The sequence below is a fragment of the Labrus bergylta genome, chromosome 5 (genome assembly GCF_963930695.1).
Source record: "Labrus bergylta chromosome 5, fLabBer1.1, whole genome shotgun sequence".
Taxonomy (NCBI): Eukaryota; Metazoa; Chordata; class Actinopteri; order Labriformes; family Labridae; genus Labrus; species Labrus bergylta.
Window position 1 is genome coordinate 2,363,501 of NC_089199.1, and position 22,266 is coordinate 2,385,766.

The following is a 22,266-nucleotide window of genomic DNA, read 5'->3' on the forward strand; positions in this document are numbered from 1 at the left end:
GCAAACGAGTGAAGAAGGATCCCGGAGTGCCCAGCAGTGCTCCCTTCAAAGAGGAGGTCCTCAGAGAAGCAGAGCAGAGGAGGATACAGGTTGGCTGTCCGCTCTTTCAATGCAAATGTGTCTCAACTACCTTGGATAAATACACAAATTGAATCTGGGCTGCATCTATTACAATGTCTCAAGTAGGGTTGTCGAATCAAGGGTTAATAGTTTTATCTCCAGTAAGGATTCTGTTGTTGCACAAAGGTGAAAGAGAGGATTTGAAAAAGTCAAAGCGACCAGATCAGTGCAGTTTATTCCATATTTAGCTTGAATTAACATCAAAAGATGTTCTGTTGGTCCCATTTAGTATGCATTAAGATCATCTTAAGGAACAGGTGTAAAAATAAAGGCACAATCAACACCACATGTGTATAGCTACCCATAAATGATCAAGTTAATTTCATCTTTTAATTTGTATTATGGAGGACTGAGAAGGTTAATCAGCTTGTGCTGTGCTGTTCTAACTGGTTATAACCTCCAAGACTAACATACAAACCACAATTTTATTTGGCTCTGCTACAAGCAGAGCTGATGTGTGTTTGTGAACAATATAAAAAATTGTTTTCCCACTATGTGTATGCTGTATAGTGATGATGGTGGGAGCATCTGCTCTTAAAAAAAACAAAATGTGGTCGGCGCCCCATACTGCAGAGACAATCTTTAATTACATTTCCCCTGGCCATTTTTTTTTTTTTTTTTGAAGTGATACATTTGACTGTTCAAAGAAATCAAGATGATTTATGATGGTGTTTATTCCATATTTAGCTTGAATTAATCAACAGGATGTTCTGTTGGTCCCATTTAGTATGCATTAAGCTCACCTTAAGGAACAAGTGTCCTTATTTTCTGTTATTTATTTCTACCACAAGTACACTGTCAGTATGTTTCCCATCATGTTAGAATATTTGCTGATATTTACCAATTGTTGATTTTGTGTCACAGATTGAAGAAGAAAAAGCGAAAAAAAGGCAAGTTAAGATAGAGGAGCGAGCCCAGAAAAGGAAAAAGGAGAAGGAAGATGCAAAGAAAGATGCGGATCCTCAGGCTAAGAGGGCTCGACAGGTAAAAAAGCATGCACTGAAATCAGGTGTTCAAATGTAGATCTCTCTATTGTCAACTTACTTTTATGTATTTTGTTTTCACAGGATGAAGCTTGGCAGCTTACAGAGAAAAAGGCTGGCCCGGATAAGAACTCAAAACAGTATCTTTGTTCTGAATTAAACAAGGTAACACTACTAAAACCCTGTCATTTTACTTAAAGCTTTGGCTTAAGTGATTACCTTCACCCTGACTTCCCTCTACTTTTTTTCTAGGTAATTAATGCATCAGATGTAGTGATAGAAGTCCTTGATGCTCGGGATCCGATGGGTTGCAGGTGCCCACAGCTGGAGGAGGCAGTGCTGCAGAGTGATGGCAAAAAGAAACTGCTTTTTGTTTTAAGCAAGATAGGTAAATGGACCCAAGACACTTCTATGTTCATTTAAAGTCAAGTACACACAGTGATGAGCAGGTTTTAGTTTAAATGCAAAAAAAAAAAAAGTTGTGTGGACTGAAATCTCTTTATTTTGTGTTGTAGATCTGGTACCAAAAGAAAATGTGGAGAGATGGATACAGTCTTTACAACTAGAATTTCCAGTTGTTGCATTCAAAGCATCAACACTGATCCGGGACAAAACTGTGGTAGGAGGTGCATTTTACTGACATCTGTTCTATTCATTTAACCTAACTACTACAAGCTTTGACCTAAAGACCCCTAAACCCAAATTAAATCACCTGTGTTTAATTCCATTGGCCTTTTTGCAATATAATTAGAATTTAAGTAATCCAAATTAAATGCATTGTAATGCCATTAAAAGAATGCTTTAGTTCTTAAAATACATTTAAAAGTAGAATCAGTAGAAATATTCTGTGTAGCATGTGAACAAACATTCAAACTGGACCCCTCCTGGGCTTATTGCCACCAAAAGCACACGCCCACAGCAGGACTCCATTTGTATGTTTACTGCTTTTACCTACACTGCAAGCTAACCTGAGAATAGGCCTGTTGTATTGGAAAACCGGCAATTTAGCACTCTGGTTAGCTTGGTGCCAAACACCAAGACAGGCAGGCCAACTCGGTGTCTGTGATTGAAAGTAAATCGAAGGTGCACCCTCGTTTTGAACACGCTTTATCTTTACAGTTCTCACTGTGGTTGTGTTTCCTCTTGACCACTATGTCTGCCAGTCTGAATCATATCCACTCCCAAACTCACCTGCGCATTGTCATTGGCTAGGGGGAACACACTAGCTCCCCACCAAATTCAGTCAACCAAAAGATAACAACAAAATACAGACAGGACACAATCAACACCACACATGTATGGCAGCCCATAAGTGACGATTAAGCAGCATTACTCTTGCATAGTCTATAATTTATTTGTAAGGGAAAAAGCTACTGATGCTAATTTCATCTTTTAATGTGTATTATGGAGGACTGAGAAGGTTAATCAGCTTGTGCTGTGCTGTTCTAACTGGTTATAACCTCCAAGACTAACATACAAACCACATTTATATTTGGCTCTGCGACAAGCAGAACTGATGTGTGTTTGTGAACAATATAAAAAAAATGTTTCCCACTGTGTATGTTGCATAGTTATGATGGTGGGAGCATCTGCTCTGAAAAAAAAAAAAAAAGAATTGTGGTGGGTGGCACCTCAAAGTCAAATAAAATATCCGGTTCTGTCTCCATCAGCAAGCAAAGAGAAGACGTATAGATCCCTCGAATGATGTTTTGGACAGATCCAGAGGAGCAGCCTGCTTTGGAAACAATTGTCTCACTGAACTCATAACACGTTTTGCTGCAAACACACAGAGTGAAACGACACTCAAAGTGGGCGTAGTTGGTAGGTACAGCTTTTTCTTTCTGAAGAGTGATTACCTTTTGAAGTTATATTTTCAGATCAAAGTCTGACTTTTGATCTTTAATGCCTTTAACTCTCAGGTTTTCCTAATGTCGGGAAGAGCAGTCTCATCAACACCATGAAGGGTGTCCTTGCGTGTAATGCTGGAGAACAGAGAGGCATCACAAAGTGAGCATAAAACCCAAGTTAAAAACAAATTGATATCATTTTCTACCTTCTATTTCAGGCCCTTCTATTTTAAGCTTGCTCTGACAGTCAACTTTACCTTTCACCATCCCAACAGATCTATGCAGGAGGTGCACATCTTAAAGAATGTGAAGCTAGTTGACAGCCCAGGAGTCTTGGCATCACCGTCCAACCCCCCAGCCTGTATGGCTCTGAGGAGCCTGCAGGTGGAGGAGGGTCAGGAGAGTGTTCTGGAGGCAGTCAGGACTCTGCTCAAGCAGTGTGACAAGCACCAGGTAGGAATTACATTACAGGAAAGATATGTGAAGTGCTATAGGATTTAGTCTGACAAATCTAACTGTTCTCTTGCGATTTAATTATTTTAGATCATGCTTCAGTACAATGTCCCTGACTTCAGAAACTCACTGGAGTTTCTGACCCTGTTTGCCAAGAAACGTGGATATCTGCAGAAGGGTGGAATTCCTAACACAGAGCAGGCGGCCACAGCTTTCCTAACTGAATTGACCGGGTGAGTTTGTGTGACGTCCTAAGGGAAAGTGGCCAGCTGTCATCTGGCAGTGTGGAAATGAGGACAAAAACGCAATTCTTGATTTCATCATGAAGACTTCTAATCCAACTCTGATCCCAACACTGTGCTGGATTGACTGCACATATGTAGATCGATGGGAGATCTCTTGATCTAATAGACATGTGTCTCTGGTTTCATGTCTTCTCAGGGCCAAGCTGAGCTACCACTGTAAGCCACAAGAGAAGCACAGCCTCCCTGCATACATGTCTGAAGCTGTGGCTGCTGAGATGAAGAGTGGCTGGGACCTGGACTATCTGAAAACAGGCAATGAGGAAACTCTTAAAGGTAAATTTATTTATTTTTAGGCAATACAATTTCCGTTATTTCAATGTTGGATATTATCAAACGTTACAGAAGCTTTAAACGAACAACAGACTTAATCATACTTTAGTCTCAAACTACCTTGGGCAAGAGAGCATCAGTGGTTGAGAGACATTGAAAGGAAGTGATAAGTGTCACTAAGGAAAACAATGAATGGAAACAATACATTATTTCCAGATTGTTTTACAGTGCTTGCGCTCCAAAAAACAGTATAAAACACGCAGCGAGGAGCTGTATTGTGTTCATGTAGCCATGCCTATCCTACCTGCAGCCTATTTTGGGTTTCTAGGACTTAAATTCTTGTTTGTCAAAACAGGTATGGATATAAAAAAAATTAAACTTCAGTTTGAAGTAAAGAATTATGGTATCGTGACAATACTACTTTGCACAATCTTTTGAGTTGGGTGCTCTGAAATAACTATCACTTTGAGCCGGTCAGCATTACTGTCTCACTTGGGCATGTAGATTCCCATCTTGTCGCTGTGCGAGAGCATGAAGTCAGATCTGTCTGTTTGCTTAAAAAACATTTTCATTTTATTTTTTTAGGTGTCAAATTTCCAAACCAGGCCAGCAGTATAAGTTTCACCTCTAAAGGTCCGACTGCAGGGCTGCTGAGTGTCGGTGACGTCTCTGAAGACAAAGCTGGCACCGTCGCCACAGAGGGAGAAAAGCAGAATGATGAGGTAAACCCCCTCCCCCCCCTCCCCCCTTTTTTTTCCTTTGAAAGACGTCCAGACAGTACAGCTGCTTTGTGTAATGTTAGTCTGGTCTCCTGGAAATGAGGACAAACATTCAAGTCTTGATTTGTTTATGAAGACTTCTAATCCAACTCTGATCCTGGTTTTTTAATGCAATATTCTGTTTAACTTGTGGATTGGTTGATTTAAAATATTTGAAACATCTCCTTTTCTTAAGCCTGACAAAACTGCTGAGGAGTCAGAAGCACCAGAGCGACCACAGACGACGTCACTCCCAAGTAAGTTGTGATTGAAATTGACCTTTAATTTAATTGAAAAATGTTTTACTCATTTTGTTTTCACATCATTCCTTATCTTTTAGAAAAACAAGCCCATGTGCAATTCCAGTCGGTCCCCATCGACATCAGCCTCTCTGCAGCCTCTACGACAGACGATGCCTACGACTTCAACACAGATTTTAAATGAGCTTTGCCTGTTTCTGAAGTGTGCTCATTTTGTCTGGAGGACATGTGGACCCGAGTGCATTTTGAACACCCTCACCTGGTTGAGTGGTTCAAGGGTGTTTTGTGTCTTTTCTTCAGAATGGAAATCTGGTTGACAGAGGGACAGGTTCCAGACCAGGACTTACATTTTTATCCTGGACTATATTCTTTAATTCAGAATTCTGTTTATCTAGGAGTACTCCCAGGAAAAGAACTATATATGATCAGTGGTTCTCAAAATCCACAGACTTCTTTTTCATGATATGTGAAAAACAGTGGATTTAAAATGTCCAAAGGTCATTTGTAATATGTTCATGCAGAATACTGTAAATAGATGACAAACAAATGTAAATGTAATAAACCTTGACTAAGACTAAATCTGACATGTTGTGTTACTCTTCTGGTCTTAAGTATGAATTTACACATACGTTAGAATTTAATTTTTAGTGATGTTGAAGCATTTTTAGATTCTGTTTGGTTTTTTTTTTTTTCACATCCTTTCCAGATGGAAACTTGGGAAAGATGCATTCAGTATGACTCATCTTCAGAAACACAAGATCCAGTTACTTAAATAAAATGATAGAAATGTAACTTTAATTTCATGTTCTATACAAAAAGACATTTACACCAGCAAGGTGAAAGCATTTTGATTTCTAAAAGACTCCTGACTAGTTCCTAACAGGAAAACGAAGTTTTCTATAGTTGAGGCAAAAAGTTTCTAAAAACCACAACAGTTTAAAGTGAGGCAGTAGAGTTTGACCATGGCAGCGGGATAAATGACTGAACTTTAATAACTCATAGTTGCACAGATGTTCGTATTTTAATCATTCCACAGGAAGTTTTGAAATGAGGTAACCATATGTTCTCGGCCCAGCCAATGAGGAAAGTTCTTACTTGGCATTAGATTGTGTGAAGCAGCAAATAGAGCCAACTATGCTACACCATTACAGCTGAGGTAACTTAAAAACTCCTTGTTGAAAATGTAGGTAAATCAGAACAAAGTTAATATGAATAAACTTGCTGCAGACAAATGCTGAAATTGTACATGGTTGTCCTGGCATATTGTAATACTAGCTACATAACGCATGGTTGGATTGGAGAATACAGGTGTATTAAGGTCGTAACCAACGGATGAAACGGTCTGTGTCTCTTCAGTGAAACAACGGTTCATCAGAAATGTGAAAAAGTAACAGTTCAAAAATCTGAAAGGCTCTACCTTTTTTGGCAAAAAAAATGCAAAATAACTGTATACTCCTAAGAAATGCTAAGCTAAATGGAGTGAAAAAGCAAACTTTGTGTTAAAGGGAATGTGAGAGAACACAGATTAAAAGAACCTAAGTACAGGGCTGGCAAGAGAAAAGGCCATCCGTAGTTCCTGAGATATCACAAAGTATGGTCCTGCTGGGATGGGGCTGGCTTGGCTGGTAAAAATAAAAAAACCTTCAGGAAAGCAAATAATCAGTCTGTGTGTCTTCTTACAGGGACAAATTTCCCTGTAGGGTCTGGAAGAAACCATTTGTCCCAGACATCAGAAAAAGAGGATGTTCTCCCCCATGGCTTGTAGTGTCCATTCCAGTGGAGGAGTTTTGCAGCTTTCACAAACTGTGGAGAGTATCGATTCCCAGCTCCTGTTGTACCTGGAAAAGGGTTGTGCCATTTCATAATTATTCTCATAGTGGCCACATGAAAATTTATATTGAAATTAAATTGATCAAATCAAAGCAATGAGATAAGCAGCTGATTCCTAAGTCACCTGCAGTTTTTAATAAATATAGAAAGAGTCGATACTTTTACTTCAGATAAGTAACCTCAATAGTGTGTCAAAGGGCAAAATTCAACACTTGTTTGTTGTCAAAGACAAATTCTGTAACTTAGGATGGAAACCACTATAACATCTGACTTAAAGGTCATATATTATGCAAAATACACATTACCATGTTTCTAGAACACTTATGTGTTTTAGTCTGCTTACAATCCCTCCAATTATGAGGAAAGTCCATCCTCTCCGTCTTTTGCCTGCTCCACTTTTCAGAGAATGAGTACTCAAACAGGCCGTTTGGAGATTTTCCCTTCATGACATCACAAAGGGCAGTAACCCCCCCCCCCAGGTGGGTGACACTCCTACAGCTAGGTGTTTGTTCTGTCCTCCAAGTCTGCCTTCTCACCGTAAACAATAGGGCATGGAGCGAGAACACCCTGGGCAACCCAAGCCCTTACAGAGAGGGGCGTGGTCACACACAGCTCATTTACATTTAAAGCTACAGGCACAAATGCAGCCTGTTCTGAGCAGGGCTGAAATAGAGGGGTTTAAAGGCATGATAAAATACAGGATCACAGTGGATTTAGAACAAGAAACTTCACAGACATGTTTTGGGGAGCTCTGAGACTTATTTAAAGTGGTTGAAAGGGAGGATAATATGTGACCTTTAAGACAGGGGTAAACTCACACCTGCATTGTGTGTAATTATTTGGAGGAGTACTATAAAACAAACCTTGCAGAGAAACCAGAAATGTTCAAGTTATCCAATTTTAATATCAGTTTGATCTAAAACTCTTTTCGTTTCCAATCTGTATCTAACCAAAACTCACCGAGGTGTCGGACGTGCCACATGGGGTCGATGCTGGAGTGACGTTTGTAGAAAACAATTAGAAGAGGAGGGGTGGTAATACTCTCTGCCAGTGTCTTACTGTACAGATCCTCCCTGAGGAAAACAATGACTTCAGGTTACTATTGATAGAAAGATTCCACTACATAGTTTAATTAATGTAAGAACATTCCCCAATTTATTTAGTATTCTTTTTTAACAAATGTAAGTGACATACTTTGTGTTTAGCTCCATCCAGTGCTCCAGCTGCTGGGTGATGTTCTGGTTCTTCCACTCTGTCAGGTTGGCAATGATGACCCCGGGGTTGAAGGAGCATGTATTGGCCCTCATCCCTAGCTTCTTGATAGCCTCCTTCTTGAAGTCAAGGAACCCTATGTAGTTATTCTATTGGAAAGATAAATAGTTTAGGCAAGTCACAATAATCTCAAAGAAACAGTCTACATTGTGTCTACCCACCTGAGTGCCAGCCCCTCGAACAATGCCCTTGGCAGAAGCTGAATCACAATCCTCTGAAAAAGCAGCTGCATGTCCGGGTTTGATGGGGGTTTCAAAAAGATCCTGGATGTCTCCTGTGATCCAACAAAACAGGAAAATCCATTCGTTAACTTTGCTCATAAAAAGGTAGCACACATGTTTGAGAGTTAATGAGCTACATGGTGTGTAGAAAAATTTTTTTTGGAATGAAAGCAGTTAAATTTAGGCCCAAGGAGACTCTCTTTATTATGCTGTTGTCTCACCTTGTACAATGACATCATCATCCAGATAGATAGCTTTCTCTGCCTCTGGTATGTATGCTGACAGATAGAACCTGGCAAAAGTCAACTGGAATATAGACCATTGAAATAAAGTTTGAAAGAGACAATAATAAGGAAAGAGTAGCATGCAAACGTTTTTACAAACACAACATGAATTCAGCTCACCGGTTTGGAAGCCTCCAGCGTTTGAGGATCTTTAGCTATCTTTCCGTTGAGAAGTTCGGGCTTGAAAATAACTATCTTATAATTGACATTGTTTAGCTTTGTCTTACTAAGCCACACTCTGCAGGGGAAAAAGGGAGAACATGTCTTGCCAGGCTAAATCCAACACAATTGCAGAAATTCATCTTAGTTTCAGAAGAGAAAAATACATTCCATTAAAATTTCAAATCCAAGATAATGGTATTCATTTGGGATACAAGACAGGCTTCCTGTTTTAACTTACTTCAAGTGATCCACCGTGTCATTAAGAGTCACTATGGTGAAGACAATATTGGCTTTACTGTTCTGATAGATGCTGTTCATGGCAGCAATCACAGAACCAAGTCTTTCCTCAGCAGCAGTGATGAGAACAGGGATCTCCTCTCCTTTTCTTACCAGTTCCAGTCCGAGGTCAGGAGACAGCTCCGATTCAAAGGGAAGAATCATCCCCGCATCTGGATTTAGACATGTTCAGGCTTTGATAAATTGATTGCTTTAAAAAAAAAAAAAACTTCAATATTAAAGATATGCAGCACCTTCCCACACAAAATGTGAAAAATACCTGGGTGTTCCTTGTGTAAAAAGTCACTGAGGTTGAGGAGATTACGTTGAACTATGATTAGAAAGGCCACAGCCAGCAGCACAAGGATGGCCACGTTTACTGAGAATCACAACAAAGAGATGTATTATTAGTACCTGAGGTGCAAAGGGCAACAGCTGGCAGCTTGGGGAACTGTGAAAACCACACATTTGTTTGTGCAACAATAGATGTAAATAGCACCCAGGTTGCCTCAGTGTTAATCCACTATTACTAGTAGTACATGTCTATCTATAAAGTCTTCAATTACACAGTAGATCACCAAGACGTAAATATAAAGGCACAATTATGCTAGTAATCAAAATTTACAACCAAAATGACTCACCTTTCCTCATTGTCATAGTAATTGCCTCATCCGTGCCCCCAGTACGCCTTGTTAAAATAAAATAAAAATAAAAACAAATAAAAGCACGTTAGAAGCTCAAAGACAGCTTAGTGTATCCGCTGGCTAAATGGACTGAGCTGAACCCAACTTGCTGCTGCTCCACCGCTAGGAGACCGCATGAACACAACAGCGTTAACGCCACAAAACGTCGGCTTTTAAGTGTGTGATAATTATTAAATTATTAGCAAGGAAATTAAACCAGCTTCCAAATGAAACAGGACAAAAAAAAAAGCAATAGCACGGTAATGTACGCTTGAGCCAAAGTGCCAACTCAACATCAACAACTTTATCCGCTCTGCACATAGTGATAGGTACCCCTGCGTATGCCTGATTGTAAAACTAAATTAGCTTGCCTTTTCTAACCAATCAAAATCAAACACTGCTTTACTACGTTATATACATGAATGAATGAATTACTCCACGAATTAAAATGTAAACACATAGAGTGGGATGGTTAAAATAGAATAGATACATTTACGGGAAGTCATTAAGGCAACTAAAGATTTCCGCTAACACCAGGCCAAATCCTTCAACAACAAGCAGCGCTTTAACCCATCCTGACCTTTTATAGACGCGCGGAGCTGCGCAGCTAACATCCGGGGGTCTTTCACTGCACAACGTATCCTTTCAAAACCGGAAGTCAGACGACTCCTACTTCATCTAAATTCATTCCGTTTATTGTTGTGTATTTCAAGTGGGAAGATGCTGTCTATGTTCAAGTCCATTCCCACGCATATGGTAAGAAATGATACGCTGATTTATTTGTATTTAATGTACGATAATGATGCATCCACGGGTTTCTATCGAGCATACGTTAAATTTTAGCTAGCCAGTGCATAGAAAACAGCTGCTAACGTAACGATACCATCCCAAAACAGTTTTCTGATCTTTTCTACGGTTTAAGAGAGTAAAGTATTGAATGTAGTCTTATCGTTGTTTTGTTGATATTTGCACATTCATCTGTGACTGGACTGAATGTCGTTTAGTGCCGTTTCCTTAGTTGAAACTTCAGCACTATAGGTTCGTTTTTCATTCTTTTATTACATGCCCCAGATAATACTGTTATGTTGTACAAATCACTCAGGTACAGAAGTAGCTTGTTCATTTGTTTTTGTGTGTGTGCCCTAACTTACCTTTATCGGTTCTGATCATTTCTGTGCTGTCAGTGTTACCTGCTTGACAAATGATGACCCCCTCCTCCTCCTCCTTTGTCTTACAGGATTACAAAGGCCAGAAACTGGCAGAACAGATTTTCCAGGGGATAATACTCATCTCAGCGGTAACTATGACATGTGCAAAATTTCACTGGAGACAAAACATCCCTGTGTTGTGCTGTAGTCAGGTTCACCAATATCATGTATAATATCTTCCAGACCATTGGTTTCGTGTATGGACTGATCATTGAACAGTTTGGGTGGACAGTGTACATCGTTTTGGCTGGTTTTGTTATATCCTGTGTGGTAAGTTTTTATTATTATTATTGTTGTCTCCTTTATTTGTGGCTGATGATGTAAAAAATCTAAATTAAGGCCAAACACTTGTGTTGTGGATAATTAGATAAATGATGGCTCATTGTTGATTTATTTTGTTATCTTGTGAATGGAGGGCAATAAAACAAACATTAATAATTGTATCATTTTCTTCCTTCACTTTAGTTGACCCTTCCACCATGGCCAATGTACAGACAGAATCCTCTGTCCTGGCAGCCAGTTATACCAGAGAGCAGTGCCGAGCCCATCCAAAAACCACAGGAAAGTCTCAAGAAGAAGAAACACAAATAAGTCAAAGACTCCTCACATGACTGTTATAACATCCCTTTGTATTGGAATTATTTTGAATTTAGTTTCATAGTCCACATAAGATGCATTTGAGAAGAAACATTGTTTGTGTTTTTCAGTTAAAAATGACATCTCTAAATAAACACCTGATACTGCATTTTATAAATTGTATCTTTCCCGAGTATTATTACAGTAATTCTTTTTTCCCCTACATGACATACTGAGGATTTCATAACGCAAGAAACCTTTATTTAGTGATCAGCTTTTGTTGCTGTCAGTGAAGTGCTTGGTTTCATTTAGTAATGAAAAATAACAGAACAAAATATTTAAGATTTATTAGAAAACTGTAATGTTAATTTCTACAATGCATCTTTCTTGCATTACATTATTACATGTGTAGGAATACAATACAGCAGCTGAAGCAAGATCTAGTGCCTTCAAATATACAGCAAACTATTATACAAAGTCTGGCTCACATTATGAATATACAAATGACTACCAACATCAGAGAAAGAGCTGGGGGGCTATAACCTAAAAAAAAAATTGCATAGGCTTCCTGAAAATCACAGGAGTTTTTACCTAGTCAGTTTCAATGAGGTAAAAAAGTCACATTTATTTACAATCCTTCCTGCATAAATGGTCATTTGCATACAACCAGGAGAAAAAAAAGTGGCCATGCCACAAGAGGCAGGGTGGTCCAAACAAATGAATCTTCTAGCACTTCAAGGGAGAAAAACTTGGTTTTCTGTTATGTTCAGTCAAGAAGCTTTGCCCTTGTGAACACATTTCCAACAAGAAGTGCCATTAAAATGTAAATGTTTCTTGATTATGCAGCATGTCTTCTAAATCTTGACGGCAATATCCTCAAAGAATTTCAGCTGCCTCACCATCACAGCATAGGCGAGGTACTTTTCATCCCCCATGTGGTCACGAAGGCACAGCTGCAGTGACAGAAAGAAACATCATTTGATCCACAACGGCGTATTATTGCTCTGGTTACACATTGCTTTACAGCGTTATGGAAGCACAAGTGGCACAGTGTGTAAACACATAACGGGGGCTTTAAACACAAACACAGGGCTGTCCCAGCTCTGACGTTACACATTGCCACTGTCTTCACTCCTCTGTTACTACCCTAGAAGGTAGAACAATTTCATCCCACCATTCCACATTTGTCACACTTGTATGTGTAAACATACTTGGCATAAACCTTTATCTGGATTCTGGAGTGACAGCAAAATCAAAACTGCTATGTGGCATGCCACTTCAGGAGTGGAGGAGGGAGCCAGCGCCATGTATCACTCGTCTCTCACACCAGTACTGCCTGTCTTTCACACACCATGATTCATATTGAAATCAGTATCAGTGGTCTTGCTTTACAGCATTTACTGCCATAAATATGTACTTTTTGTTTTCTCTTTATTGACAACGTGAGTGAAACATAGTGATGGTAAAAAATGTATATGTTTCTCTAGTCATTTCTTATTTGTATTGAACAGTTATTTTTGTATCTCCGTGATGAGGGTAAACTTGTTTCACATACTGCAAGTGTTGGTGTGATTCTGATTGGATTCAACACAAACTCATATTTGAACTTGGCACACAAACTAGTTACACTGTGCTGAGTCAAGAGAAGTCATTTTGGTGTGAACATACTTCACGTTTGCTGTCGTCCTCCTCCTCCATGATTTCCAGGGCTCTGTCGAGCAGCTTGACACCCAGGCCCTTCACCACGTCTGTCCTCAGGTGCTCGATGGCTCGACGTATCTTGGCTGGACCGGATGAGGAGCCTTTTGGAGACACAAGATGGTTAAGCACTAGGACACTTCAAGTATCAAGTTGATGACACTACAGTTTGATAAAAGTATCTGACCTAATGGTATTTCGCCAAGCGACAGGTTCTCTGCTTCTTCCCGAGCCTTCCCATGAAGCACCAGGGTGTCCCTGTACCTCCTGTTCAGTTTAAATTCTGGTAGTGCAGTGGAGCCAAATCTGCCTTTTTCAACCTCACTCACACCGTCTCCAATTTCCATTCTCAAAGTTTGGGTCATCATATGAACTAAATCCTGCATGTCATTGGATTCAGTCTTTCTAATAGATGACACACAAATCATGGATTAAAAAGCAAATATATAGTTACTATATCTGATTGACACAAGTTGCACTTTCTTCTTTTCTTCGGTCTTGTGTGCTCTCACCTTTCCCTGCTATCTCCCTCTGAGCGCTCTGTGGAACTTGTGGATGAGCTGCACTCGTCTTCGTCCGACCTTTGCTCCCGCAGCTTATCCTGCTTTAATGAATCACATCAGAATGCTGTGTTAGATGATCTTAAATGACTGGAAATGGATCAGATCAGGTGTTAAAGCATTTGGTGCCAGTACCTTTCCTTTGGTCTCAGTGAGGTCCGAGACAGATCTGGAAACTGGACGGTTGTAGTTCTCATCCTTGGTAGAAGTGACATCATAAGATGCCCTTCTAACAACATTGATGCCTGTGGAAGAAGTAGTGAAGAATCCAACAGCTTTAGATTTACAGTAAAACAATCATGTGGCTTCATTTAGAGAGAAAAACAGTAAACACCTTGTTGGCTGGCAATCTCCTGGGACTGCCTCAGTCTTCGTCTCTCTCTTGCAGATAGAGGACGGTCCTAAAATAAAATCAATCCACATTTTCTGTGATTGATAAGGATAACATTGTTCTTGACTCTTAAATATAGGAGTATACAAACTATACCACAGTAATACATTTTTTCTTTAGTAAAGATGTTTCTACATGCAGTATGTGAGTGGAGGAGCAGTCTCACCTGTGGAAGTGGTAAACATCCGTCTTTACAGGAACTCACTGATGTGGAGGTTGAATCTCCACCAGCTTTCTTGCACTCTGTGCTCCGTCTACTCCTCTTCCTCCCCTCTACAGCTGAGCTCAAAACAGGAGGAGGAGGTAAAGGTCTAGAAGCAGCCACCCTAGACTAACACAACGCAACAAAAAAAACATACATATTACTTATATATAATGTAGATGATTGTGTGATAAGATTTGTCATATTTAAGATGTAGTTGTTAAAGAGGAGATTTCCTACAAGCACATCTTGACCCTATGTTAGCGCCCCTTCTCACAGCGTCTACTCACTAATTCAATGTGATGAAACCGTTTGGGGTGAAAAAAAAACAGCACCTTCATTGTAGTTTATAAAGAAACTGGAAACCTTAAAGGGATACTTCACCCATTAGCATTAAGCTTTGCATCATTAGAGACCTGGTAGTATTTTTGAATGGTCGTGCATCCCGCCCTCATTTTCCCCTGAGATGTGAAATCTTTGTATTTCTGAGTTTGAAAAGGAGCTTCCAGTGACACAAAAATCGTAATTTTGCGTCACAGGAAGCTGCTGCGGTTACCGGGGTGAAACTACAACGCTAGTTCCTCATATTTTAGGCCACTGAAGCTACAGACCAATCACAGATCAGTGGGTGGGAACTCACTCCCAGAATCCAAACTTAACGTCCGCCATATTGCTTGGAAGCTATGCTAACAGGCTCTATGGAGAAAGCTGATAATGGCGAAAAAATATACATATAGCGGCGAGACGGTTGCTGCCGACAGGCCGATCTTGTGTCGCGGCGGCCCCAGCGGCGGCCCCGGCAGCCAAGACACAAGATCGGCCTGTCGGCAGTAACCGTCTCACACTATATTGCTGGCCGCCGCTGGCCGCTGCCAGCTCGGCAGCCAAGACATAAGGCCTGCCTGTCTGCGGCGGTGAGGCTCGAGCTGGGACGGACTGGTAGTGTCGGTGCTCTCACTGTTTGCCTATGGACACAGACATAGAGTCTGTTTTCTCTCTGAATCTGTTGAGGAAATGTGTTGAAGTAAATATGTCTGTAAATGTTTTTATTTCTATATTTCTACTGCTATACTGTATATTTTGGAGAAACTGTATCAATCGAATTTCCCTCTGGTATTAATAAAGTATTTCTGATTTCTGATTCCTGATACTAGAGGACCTTAGTGGGAGTGGCCTGCGGTGCTGTGCATTCTGGGAGTTGGTGTCTTTCATCCACATGAGCCAAAAAGACACTTTCTGCCTTTTCTCGGCCAAGAAGGCACCAACTTCAAAATGTATTTCACATTTCTACTACATATATGACCCAATGTCAATACAGATTCATATTTCAACGGGTCAAGTATCCCTTTAAGGTTTCCCATGTTAAACATTAGTATTCACATTCTTTTTAAATTCTGCTCCAAGATTGTTTTTTTTGACCAACATAAAGTCGTCACCCTTTACAGCGAGAGCCATCATAATCCACCACCATCCTCCAAGTGAGAACTTTTGTAGCAGATGTAACCTTACCTTGTCCAGCTCTCGATTTGTCCGTATTTCATCCCTCCCTCTGTGCTGTGATACAGAAGCTTCTGGTGGAGAGTACAGGGGAGTTTGGCCTTGAGATGTCAGATCTGGCTTACTGGCTGGTGAAGGAGATTCCTCCTGCACAGGCTCCTAAACAGACGTAATCACATTTTTCACACTATGGCAAACATCTTCCCTACAATACGAGGATGATTAGATGACAGAGGTGCTACACAGAAAACTTAAAAGGATTCATTCTGGTAGGAGTTCACCGAGTGAGTTCAGTTGTTTTTTAAAGTTTACCAGGGTTGGAGGTAACGGCTCCAGCAGCTTTTCAGTAGATTCTAGGTTTTCCTTTGAACACATATAAAAAATACAATGGATATCACAATAAATACACATTAACACAGACATAATATATATTTTTTAAATACTGCGTATTACTAAGAACTTACTTGGATGTCTGAGGTATGGTGCTGTGTCTGAGCTCCCTTGAGAAGAGCAACAGTATCATTTTTATTGTCTGTACTCATTTCAACAGCAATTCCAATATTTTTGGCGTTGGATTTTTGTGCTGCTCTCCTCTCAGGGGTATAAAGAGCCGCCTCTTTTTCCACTTCAGACTTTGGGTTCTGTACGACAGCCTCTCTGAGTAACTCCATGGTGTCATCCTTCTCATCCACAGATGAACTTTGCCCCTCTGCATAGACAGAGAATGTTTCCCCGGGTTTTGGTGTGGCCTGTGGATGAATGTCTAACAACTCGTCGGAGGACCTCCTCTCTCCTCCCCTACCTCCGACACCCGATACAGACCTCAGAGGGGGCTTAACAGGGGACAGAGGGGGAGTAGGATCTGGTTTCCCTCTTCCCCTGTGTTCATTGTGCACGCTGTGAGTCACAGCTTCAAAACCTGACCGGTTGTGTGACGCAACAGATTTGAGCTCCTGAGCCCGTCTTTTCACCAGATCCACCTCGTCCTGTTGTTGGAAATCAATATTGATGTTGCTGATGGTTGCCATAGATACAATGCTGGCTTTAAGAGTGTCAGGTGAAGAGGGTTTGGGAGATGGAGGTGTTAGGACAGGGGTGCAGTCTGTGACCCCGTTTTTCAGTTTATGTAGTCGAGATTTCTCTTCTTTCTAAAGAAGAAGAGAAAAAGAAAAATGAAGAAGCTTCAACTACAGAGCAAAGAAATGACAGATTTCCAGTGGACTGTTTTTGACACATTGATTTTGATGACCAGTTATATCCACACAAGGCTCTGAAAGATATTAGCTGACTTTACTGTGATAGAGTTTAAAGATTATTTAGGAGACTGTATTAATTCATTTATCAGAAATACACACCTACTAAGAATATTAATCGTGCAGGTAATTTCAACAACTAGCCCGGCTGAGTTGTCAAAATAAAGTGCGATAATATACGTGATGGCAGGCTTTAATTTCAAATTTAAAAAAGGTCCTCCTCATACTCTGACTCATTTTAGAAGGGTAAAAAACACCAGTATGTATGTCTAGTTTTAGATGTTAGAGTAAGTTACAAAAATGTTATTCATTTCCTAACTACTGAAAAGCGCCAAGAATATCCCACAGTGGAGTTGTGTGTGTGTGTGTGTGTGTGTGTGTGTGTGTGTGTGTGTGTGTGTGTGTGTGTGTGTGTGTGTGTGTGTGTGTGTGTGTGTGTGTGTGTTAGAGCAGCCGTGCCTTCTTACAGTCACTCACCCGATTGGCAGGAGTTTCATGCTGGGGACTTTTTTCAGGCTTCGGCTGGGACGACAACACAGACGACGTTGTGCTGTTGACCTTACTATCACCACCACCGCCCACAGCTTTCTTTATTGACTTTGCAGTTTTTCTGGTGGGAACCAAACACACATAAACATCCAAGAAAAACAACAACAAATCATACAGTTTAATGGAAGCAGCTCATCACTCTTGCCGTGCGAGAACGGGATAGGAATGATTTTAGGCCGATAGAAAATGGCTCAAATGAATAGAGTAAGAAATAACAGCGTGGATAAACAAAAGCTCTGGTAAGGCTTTCATATAAATTGCTTTAAAGAAGTTAGAAATAACAACAGAGAGGTCTGCTGCCATTGCCACTTACTCTTTAGTGGCCTCCAGGAACATGGCAATTTGTCTTTTGATGTAGGGCTGCCGGAGGATGAGTTTGACATCAGGCCTGTCTTCAGGTCTCTTACACAGCATGCTCTTGATCAGCTCTCCCAGCTGGGGATCATACCTGCTAGGCATCTGTGGCAGCTGATATGGAAAGAAAGGAAATGTGCTAAATCATTAAGAAATCATTTTGCCATGTTTTTTTTTTTTTACATTCTCAGGACATTAACAACAAACTTAAAGGGATACGTGACCCGTTGAAATATGAATCTGTATTGACATTGGGTCATATATGTAGTAGAAATGTGAAATACATTTTGAAGTTGGTGCCTTCTTGGCCGAGAAAAGGCAGAAAGTGTCTTTTTGGCTCATGTGGATGAAAGACACCAACTCCCAGAATGCACAGCACCGCAGGCCACTCCCACTAAGGTCCTCGATTTCAGAATCAGAAATACTTTATTAATCCCAGAGAGAAATTCGATCATTACAGTTTCTCCAAAATATACAGTATAGCAGTAGAAATATAGAAATAATATTCATATTTATATTATATTTATATTATATTATCATCTTTCTCCATAGAGCCTGTTAGCATAGCTTCCAAGCAATATGGCGGACGTTAAGTTTGGATTCTGGGCGTGAGTTCCCACCCACTGATCTGTGATTGGTCTGTAGCTTCAGTGGTCAAAAATATGAGGAACTAGCGTTGTAGTTTCACCCCGCTAACCGCAACAGCTTCCAGTGACGCAAAAATCGTCATTTTTGCGTCACTGGAAGCTCCTTTTCAGACTCAGAAATGCAAAGATTTCACATCTCGGAAAAATAAGGGCGGGATGCACGACCATTCATAAATACTACCAGGTTTGTAATGATGCAAAGCGTTATGAAAATGAGTGAAGTATCCCTTTAACAATCAGACTAAATCATATTGTTTCATGAAAAGCATAAAAAAAACGTTTTGGGTTATAAACTCAAACTGGACTTTTGCAGATGATCTGATAAAGTGTGTGTTAAAAGATGAAACCCACCTTTCCTTCCACAATGCGATAAACTAGTGAGTTCATATCCTTAGCATTGAACGCATGCTTCAGAGTGGACATTTCGTACACACAGCAGCCCAGGGCCCAGACATCTGACTGTAGAAAAAAAAAGGTTAATATTTAACCTTCTATAATGATTTACAACAGACTTGTATAGATAAAGAGAGATCTGAAGTACCTTGTGGTTATAAGGTTTGTTAGAGAAGAGCTCAGGGCTCATGTAGTATGGGGTCCCTATGAGTGTGCTGGCCATATCATTCTGGTTTTCCAATACTCGTGCAATGCCAAGGTCTCCAACTTTGATGATGTTGGTCTTTGTCAGGAAAATGTTCTGCGTTTTAAGGTCCCGGTGAAGAATATTTCTCTCATGCAAGTACTGCAAAGCAAATCACACAAGTGATGCAGGATGAATTGTAATTTAAAACCGAAAAAAATGTATATCTGACCTCATCATGCCTTTACTTTCAATCTCTTAACTTACCTGGAGCGCCATGGCTATCTGAACAAACCACTCCACGACCTGCCTCTCAGGAAGGAGGTTGCCTTTTTGCTGTTTCAGTCGATGATAAAGGTCGCCACCTTCACAGAAGCCCATCACTATGTACAGCTGACAGTCATCTCCTTCCCAAGACTCCCTGTATGTCACAATGTTAGGATGCCGCAGCTGGGACAGAAGCTGTGCTTCCTGCTCTGCAGAGCGACGTTCCCGCTTGGAGGAGGTGGTTAAATTCAGCTTCTTAATAACATACTAGTTCAAGAAAGAAAAAGAAACAAAAACCTGTCATCAATTCAAGGGAGATTCAGGAAACCATTAAATGTTTTTCATTCTGTACACTTGAGCAGTTACATACTGAGAGAGCAGAAGAGGTGGAAAGTAAATATGTGAATTGGAGAAAACTCATAATTTTTAACCAGACTTTAATTAATATTAACTTGGTTTGAAGTCAAATTTGCATTAGCGCATTATTCTAGCAGTAGTTAATGACAGATGCACTCTAGGAATTAACAAATCTGTCTACACCTGAAGTTTTACTGTTGATCTATGACCTCTGCTAAAAGTACAGAACTTCCACTGCAGCAATGACAATGGTGGTCAGGAGGAGAACAGATAATACAACAAGGGTTCGATTAGGTTAAAAATGTTTCATTGACCACTGCAAATACGATGCACATTTAAACAACTTTTAAAGTGGCTGTTATTGGCCTGAAAATATACCCAAAATATACATTTTGTTAAAATGTCTAGCACACGAGATGTGATCACATTATTATGAAAACTGCATTAACCTAAGTACAATACTGTTTAAGAGCGTTAAACTTGACACCAGTGTCTTTCTTTGGAAATTGAAGATCCATTACAGAGCATGATCCCCCCCCCCCCTTAGTGTGTTCATTGAAAAATGATCTGATGTAGGTCAACATGCACTGTCTGGAAAAAAATGCCCCTCCGTGCAAACAAATTGTTAATTTCTTATGTTGTTTTTTTTCCATCTCATATTGGGTTTTAAATAGAGGACTTTGAGTTTGTACAGTATGTTGTAACTGATTAATAATAAGTGTTTTGGACACTTAACAAACTAAATGATGAATTGATAGATTATAAAGATGTATCAAGAAGGATTAAGTGAAAATATAAAGAACAGTTGGAGCATTATTTAGACAGACCATAACATTCGTCCTGTTCAAAGACGACACATCTCTGAGATTTTAGCAGACTTTGGCTAACTTACGGCTAGTTAAGGCTCAGAAGGAGGTTGTAGCGTAAAGCCAAGTGATTATTCATTCTTAGCCCACCACTGTTGCTAATGCTCTTCGCAGCTCAATTTAACATTCATGAGGTGCACACTACCGGGGTCACATGTATCGTTTCTTACCTGTTTTCGGTCTGTTCTGTGTTTCACCAAGTTCACCTCCCCGTAGCTGCCTTTCCCAACGACCCTGATGAAAACATAATTATTCATCATTCTTCAAAACGCTTCATAGACCATGTCCCTGAGCGCGAAACGTTAGACTGAAGGTTTCATTACGTCTCATTACTCAGCGTTAGAGACGACAAAAACATGGCACTTCTGTTTAGGAAACTTTGCACTAGCTCATTGCCAGAGAGAGATTTTGAAAACGCAGGAAATCAGAAGAGGTCGATAGTTTGTCGTCACTAAGCAACTGGCAGCTCACTCACTGCCGACGATAGTGAGAGGGTCCAGCCGGGGTAGAAACACGGTTCAGTCTACAGCACAGCGCCACCTAGCGACTGTATCCAGACAAGGCAGTTTATCACAGAGGCGATTAAAAGCAGCTAGCCTAAATGTAGCCCTATGAGGGACAAAAAATGACTAAAGTATAAATAAATAAATGTTGGGAGAAATGCATACTATAATGTATAAATTAATAAATAATTAAATAAATGCATCAATAAATAATTTACATATTTACTTTTCCTTGTACAACATGGACACAGAAATACATAAATAAATATATGAATATATTTATTTATATATTATTTTTTACATGAATTGTTGCATTTATTTATATATATATTTATTGATGCATTTATTTAATTATTTATTTATTTATAAATTATTGTATGCATTTCTCCCAACATTTATGTATTTATGTATTTATTTATACTTTAGTCATGTTTTGTCCCTCATAGTAGCTTAACATCAAAGACAAAACAAAAGAGGCTAGTGATACATTTTTTTATTAAAAACTTAGTTTTATTCTCGTTAGTGTCTGAGAGAAGAGGAAAAAATTAAGTGTTTGATTTAGGTGTCAACCATTAACGGGTTAAGTCCAGAGGCAACAACAACAACTGCTTTTCGGCAGCTACCGTAACTTTATTAGGGACACCTCACTCTAAAAGCGAATGAGATATATAGTACATATAACAAACACAACAATCTGTTACACTATCATCAGTTACTACCTACACAAATCAAGATGAAACAGCATCTTTAAAGAGGACGCTTGTTGCCGCATTATTTGCTTACGGCCATACCACCCTGAACACGCCCGATCTCGTCCGATCTCGGAAGCTAAGCAGGGTCGGGCCTGGTTAGTACTTGGATGGGAGACCGCCTGGGAATACCAGGTGCTGTAAGCTTTTTCCTGTGTATATATTCACAGCCAGCAGGGGGTGCTGCTGTTGTTTTACTGGAAGCAGCTACGTAAATGCTTGTTAATGAGTGAAAACATTTTAGTAGGCTACTTGTAGACCTGTATTTACTTATTTACTTTATTTTGT

General features: G+C 40.0%; 4 protein-coding genes and 3 non-coding genes across 8 annotated transcripts in view; 5 read left to right on the plus strand and 2 right to left on the minus strand.

Annotated features, from left to right (window-relative positions):
- The window catches only part of gnl3 (G protein nucleolar 3), a 6,124-nt gene extending 544 nt beyond the window's left edge, over window positions 1–5,580 (plus strand). The window contains exons 3-15 of the mRNA XM_020634262.3: window positions 1–89; window positions 985–1,104; window positions 1,188–1,268; window positions 1,356–1,491; window positions 1,619–1,722; window positions 2,774–2,924; window positions 3,023–3,110; window positions 3,226–3,403; window positions 3,494–3,636; window positions 3,845–3,981; window positions 4,564–4,700; window positions 4,933–4,993; window positions 5,077–5,580. The exon at window positions 1–89 is cut by the window's left edge and continues 52 nt beyond it. Of these exons, the coding sequence (XP_020489918.1) occupies window positions 1–89; window positions 985–1,104; window positions 1,188–1,268; window positions 1,356–1,491; window positions 1,619–1,722; window positions 2,774–2,924; window positions 3,023–3,110; window positions 3,226–3,403; window positions 3,494–3,636; window positions 3,845–3,981; window positions 4,564–4,700; window positions 4,933–4,993; window positions 5,077–5,180 (1,529 nt within the window). The 3' untranslated portion in view covers window positions 5,181–5,580. The remainder of the gene's footprint in view (window positions 90–984; window positions 1,105–1,187; window positions 1,269–1,355; window positions 1,492–1,618; window positions 1,723–2,773; window positions 2,925–3,022; window positions 3,111–3,225; window positions 3,404–3,493; window positions 3,637–3,844; window positions 3,982–4,563; window positions 4,701–4,932; window positions 4,994–5,076) is intronic.
- LOC114920319 (small nucleolar RNA SNORA47) lies at window positions 463–594 on the plus strand. The gene has a single exon (XR_003808648.1). It is a non-coding gene; the product is annotated as a small nucleolar RNA SNORA47 (small nucleolar RNA).
- LOC114920320 (small nucleolar RNA SNORA47) lies at window positions 2,509–2,640 on the plus strand. The gene has a single exon (XR_003808649.1). It is a non-coding gene; the product is annotated as a small nucleolar RNA SNORA47 (small nucleolar RNA).
- Window positions 5,581–5,769: 189 nt separating the features above from the next.
- On the minus strand, window positions 5,770–10,292 carry glt8d1 (glycosyltransferase 8 domain containing 1). The gene is made up of 10 exons (XM_020634264.3): window positions 10,215–10,292; window positions 9,683–9,729; window positions 9,322–9,420; window positions 9,004–9,214; window positions 8,724–8,841; window positions 8,541–8,625; window positions 8,260–8,372; window positions 8,021–8,187; window positions 7,787–7,899; window positions 5,770–6,834 (listed from the first exon to the last, which is right to left on the minus strand). Coding segments are annotated over exons 1-10 (1,134 nt in total). The 5' UTR covers window positions 10,217–10,292; the 3' UTR covers window positions 5,770–6,655.
- Window positions 10,293–10,323: 31 nt separating this feature from the next.
- Window positions 10,324–11,677, plus strand: spcs1 (signal peptidase complex subunit 1). The gene is made up of 4 exons (XM_020634266.3): window positions 10,324–10,480; window positions 10,962–11,021; window positions 11,116–11,202; window positions 11,398–11,677. The coding sequence occupies exons 1-4, from the start codon at window positions 10,445–10,447 to the stop codon at window positions 11,521–11,523; spliced, it is 309 nt and encodes a 102-aa protein (XP_020489922.1). The 5' UTR covers window positions 10,324–10,444; the 3' UTR covers window positions 11,524–11,677.
- Window positions 11,678–11,840: 163 nt separating this feature from the next.
- On the minus strand, window positions 11,841–21,201 carry nek4 (NIMA-related kinase 4). Of its 2 annotated transcripts, none has more exons than XM_020634261.3 (16): window positions 20,897–21,201; window positions 19,504–19,770; window positions 19,201–19,398; window positions 19,011–19,118; window positions 17,972–18,126; window positions 17,587–17,719; window positions 16,321–17,004; window positions 16,169–16,219; window positions 15,869–16,015; window positions 14,324–14,488; window positions 14,101–14,167; window positions 13,902–14,011; window positions 13,719–13,807; window positions 13,394–13,611; window positions 13,177–13,310; window positions 11,841–12,461 (listed from the first exon to the last, which is right to left on the minus strand). In XM_020634261.3, the coding sequence occupies exons 1-16, from the start codon at window positions 20,984–20,986 to the stop codon at window positions 12,363–12,365; spliced, it is 2,715 nt and encodes a 904-aa protein (XP_020489917.1). In that variant the 5' UTR covers window positions 20,987–21,201; the 3' UTR covers window positions 11,841–12,362. The 2 variants fall into 2 exon arrangements, with proteins under 2 accessions (XP_020489917.1, XP_020489916.1); XM_020634260.3 differs by having other exon boundaries at window positions 13,719–13,810; window positions 20,897–21,200.
- Window positions 21,202–22,006: 805 nt separating this feature from the next.
- Window positions 22,007–22,125, plus strand: LOC114920318 (5S ribosomal RNA). The gene has a single exon (XR_003808647.1). It is a non-coding gene; the product is annotated as a 5S ribosomal RNA (ribosomal RNA).
- Window positions 22,126–22,266: the final 141 nt, after the last annotated feature.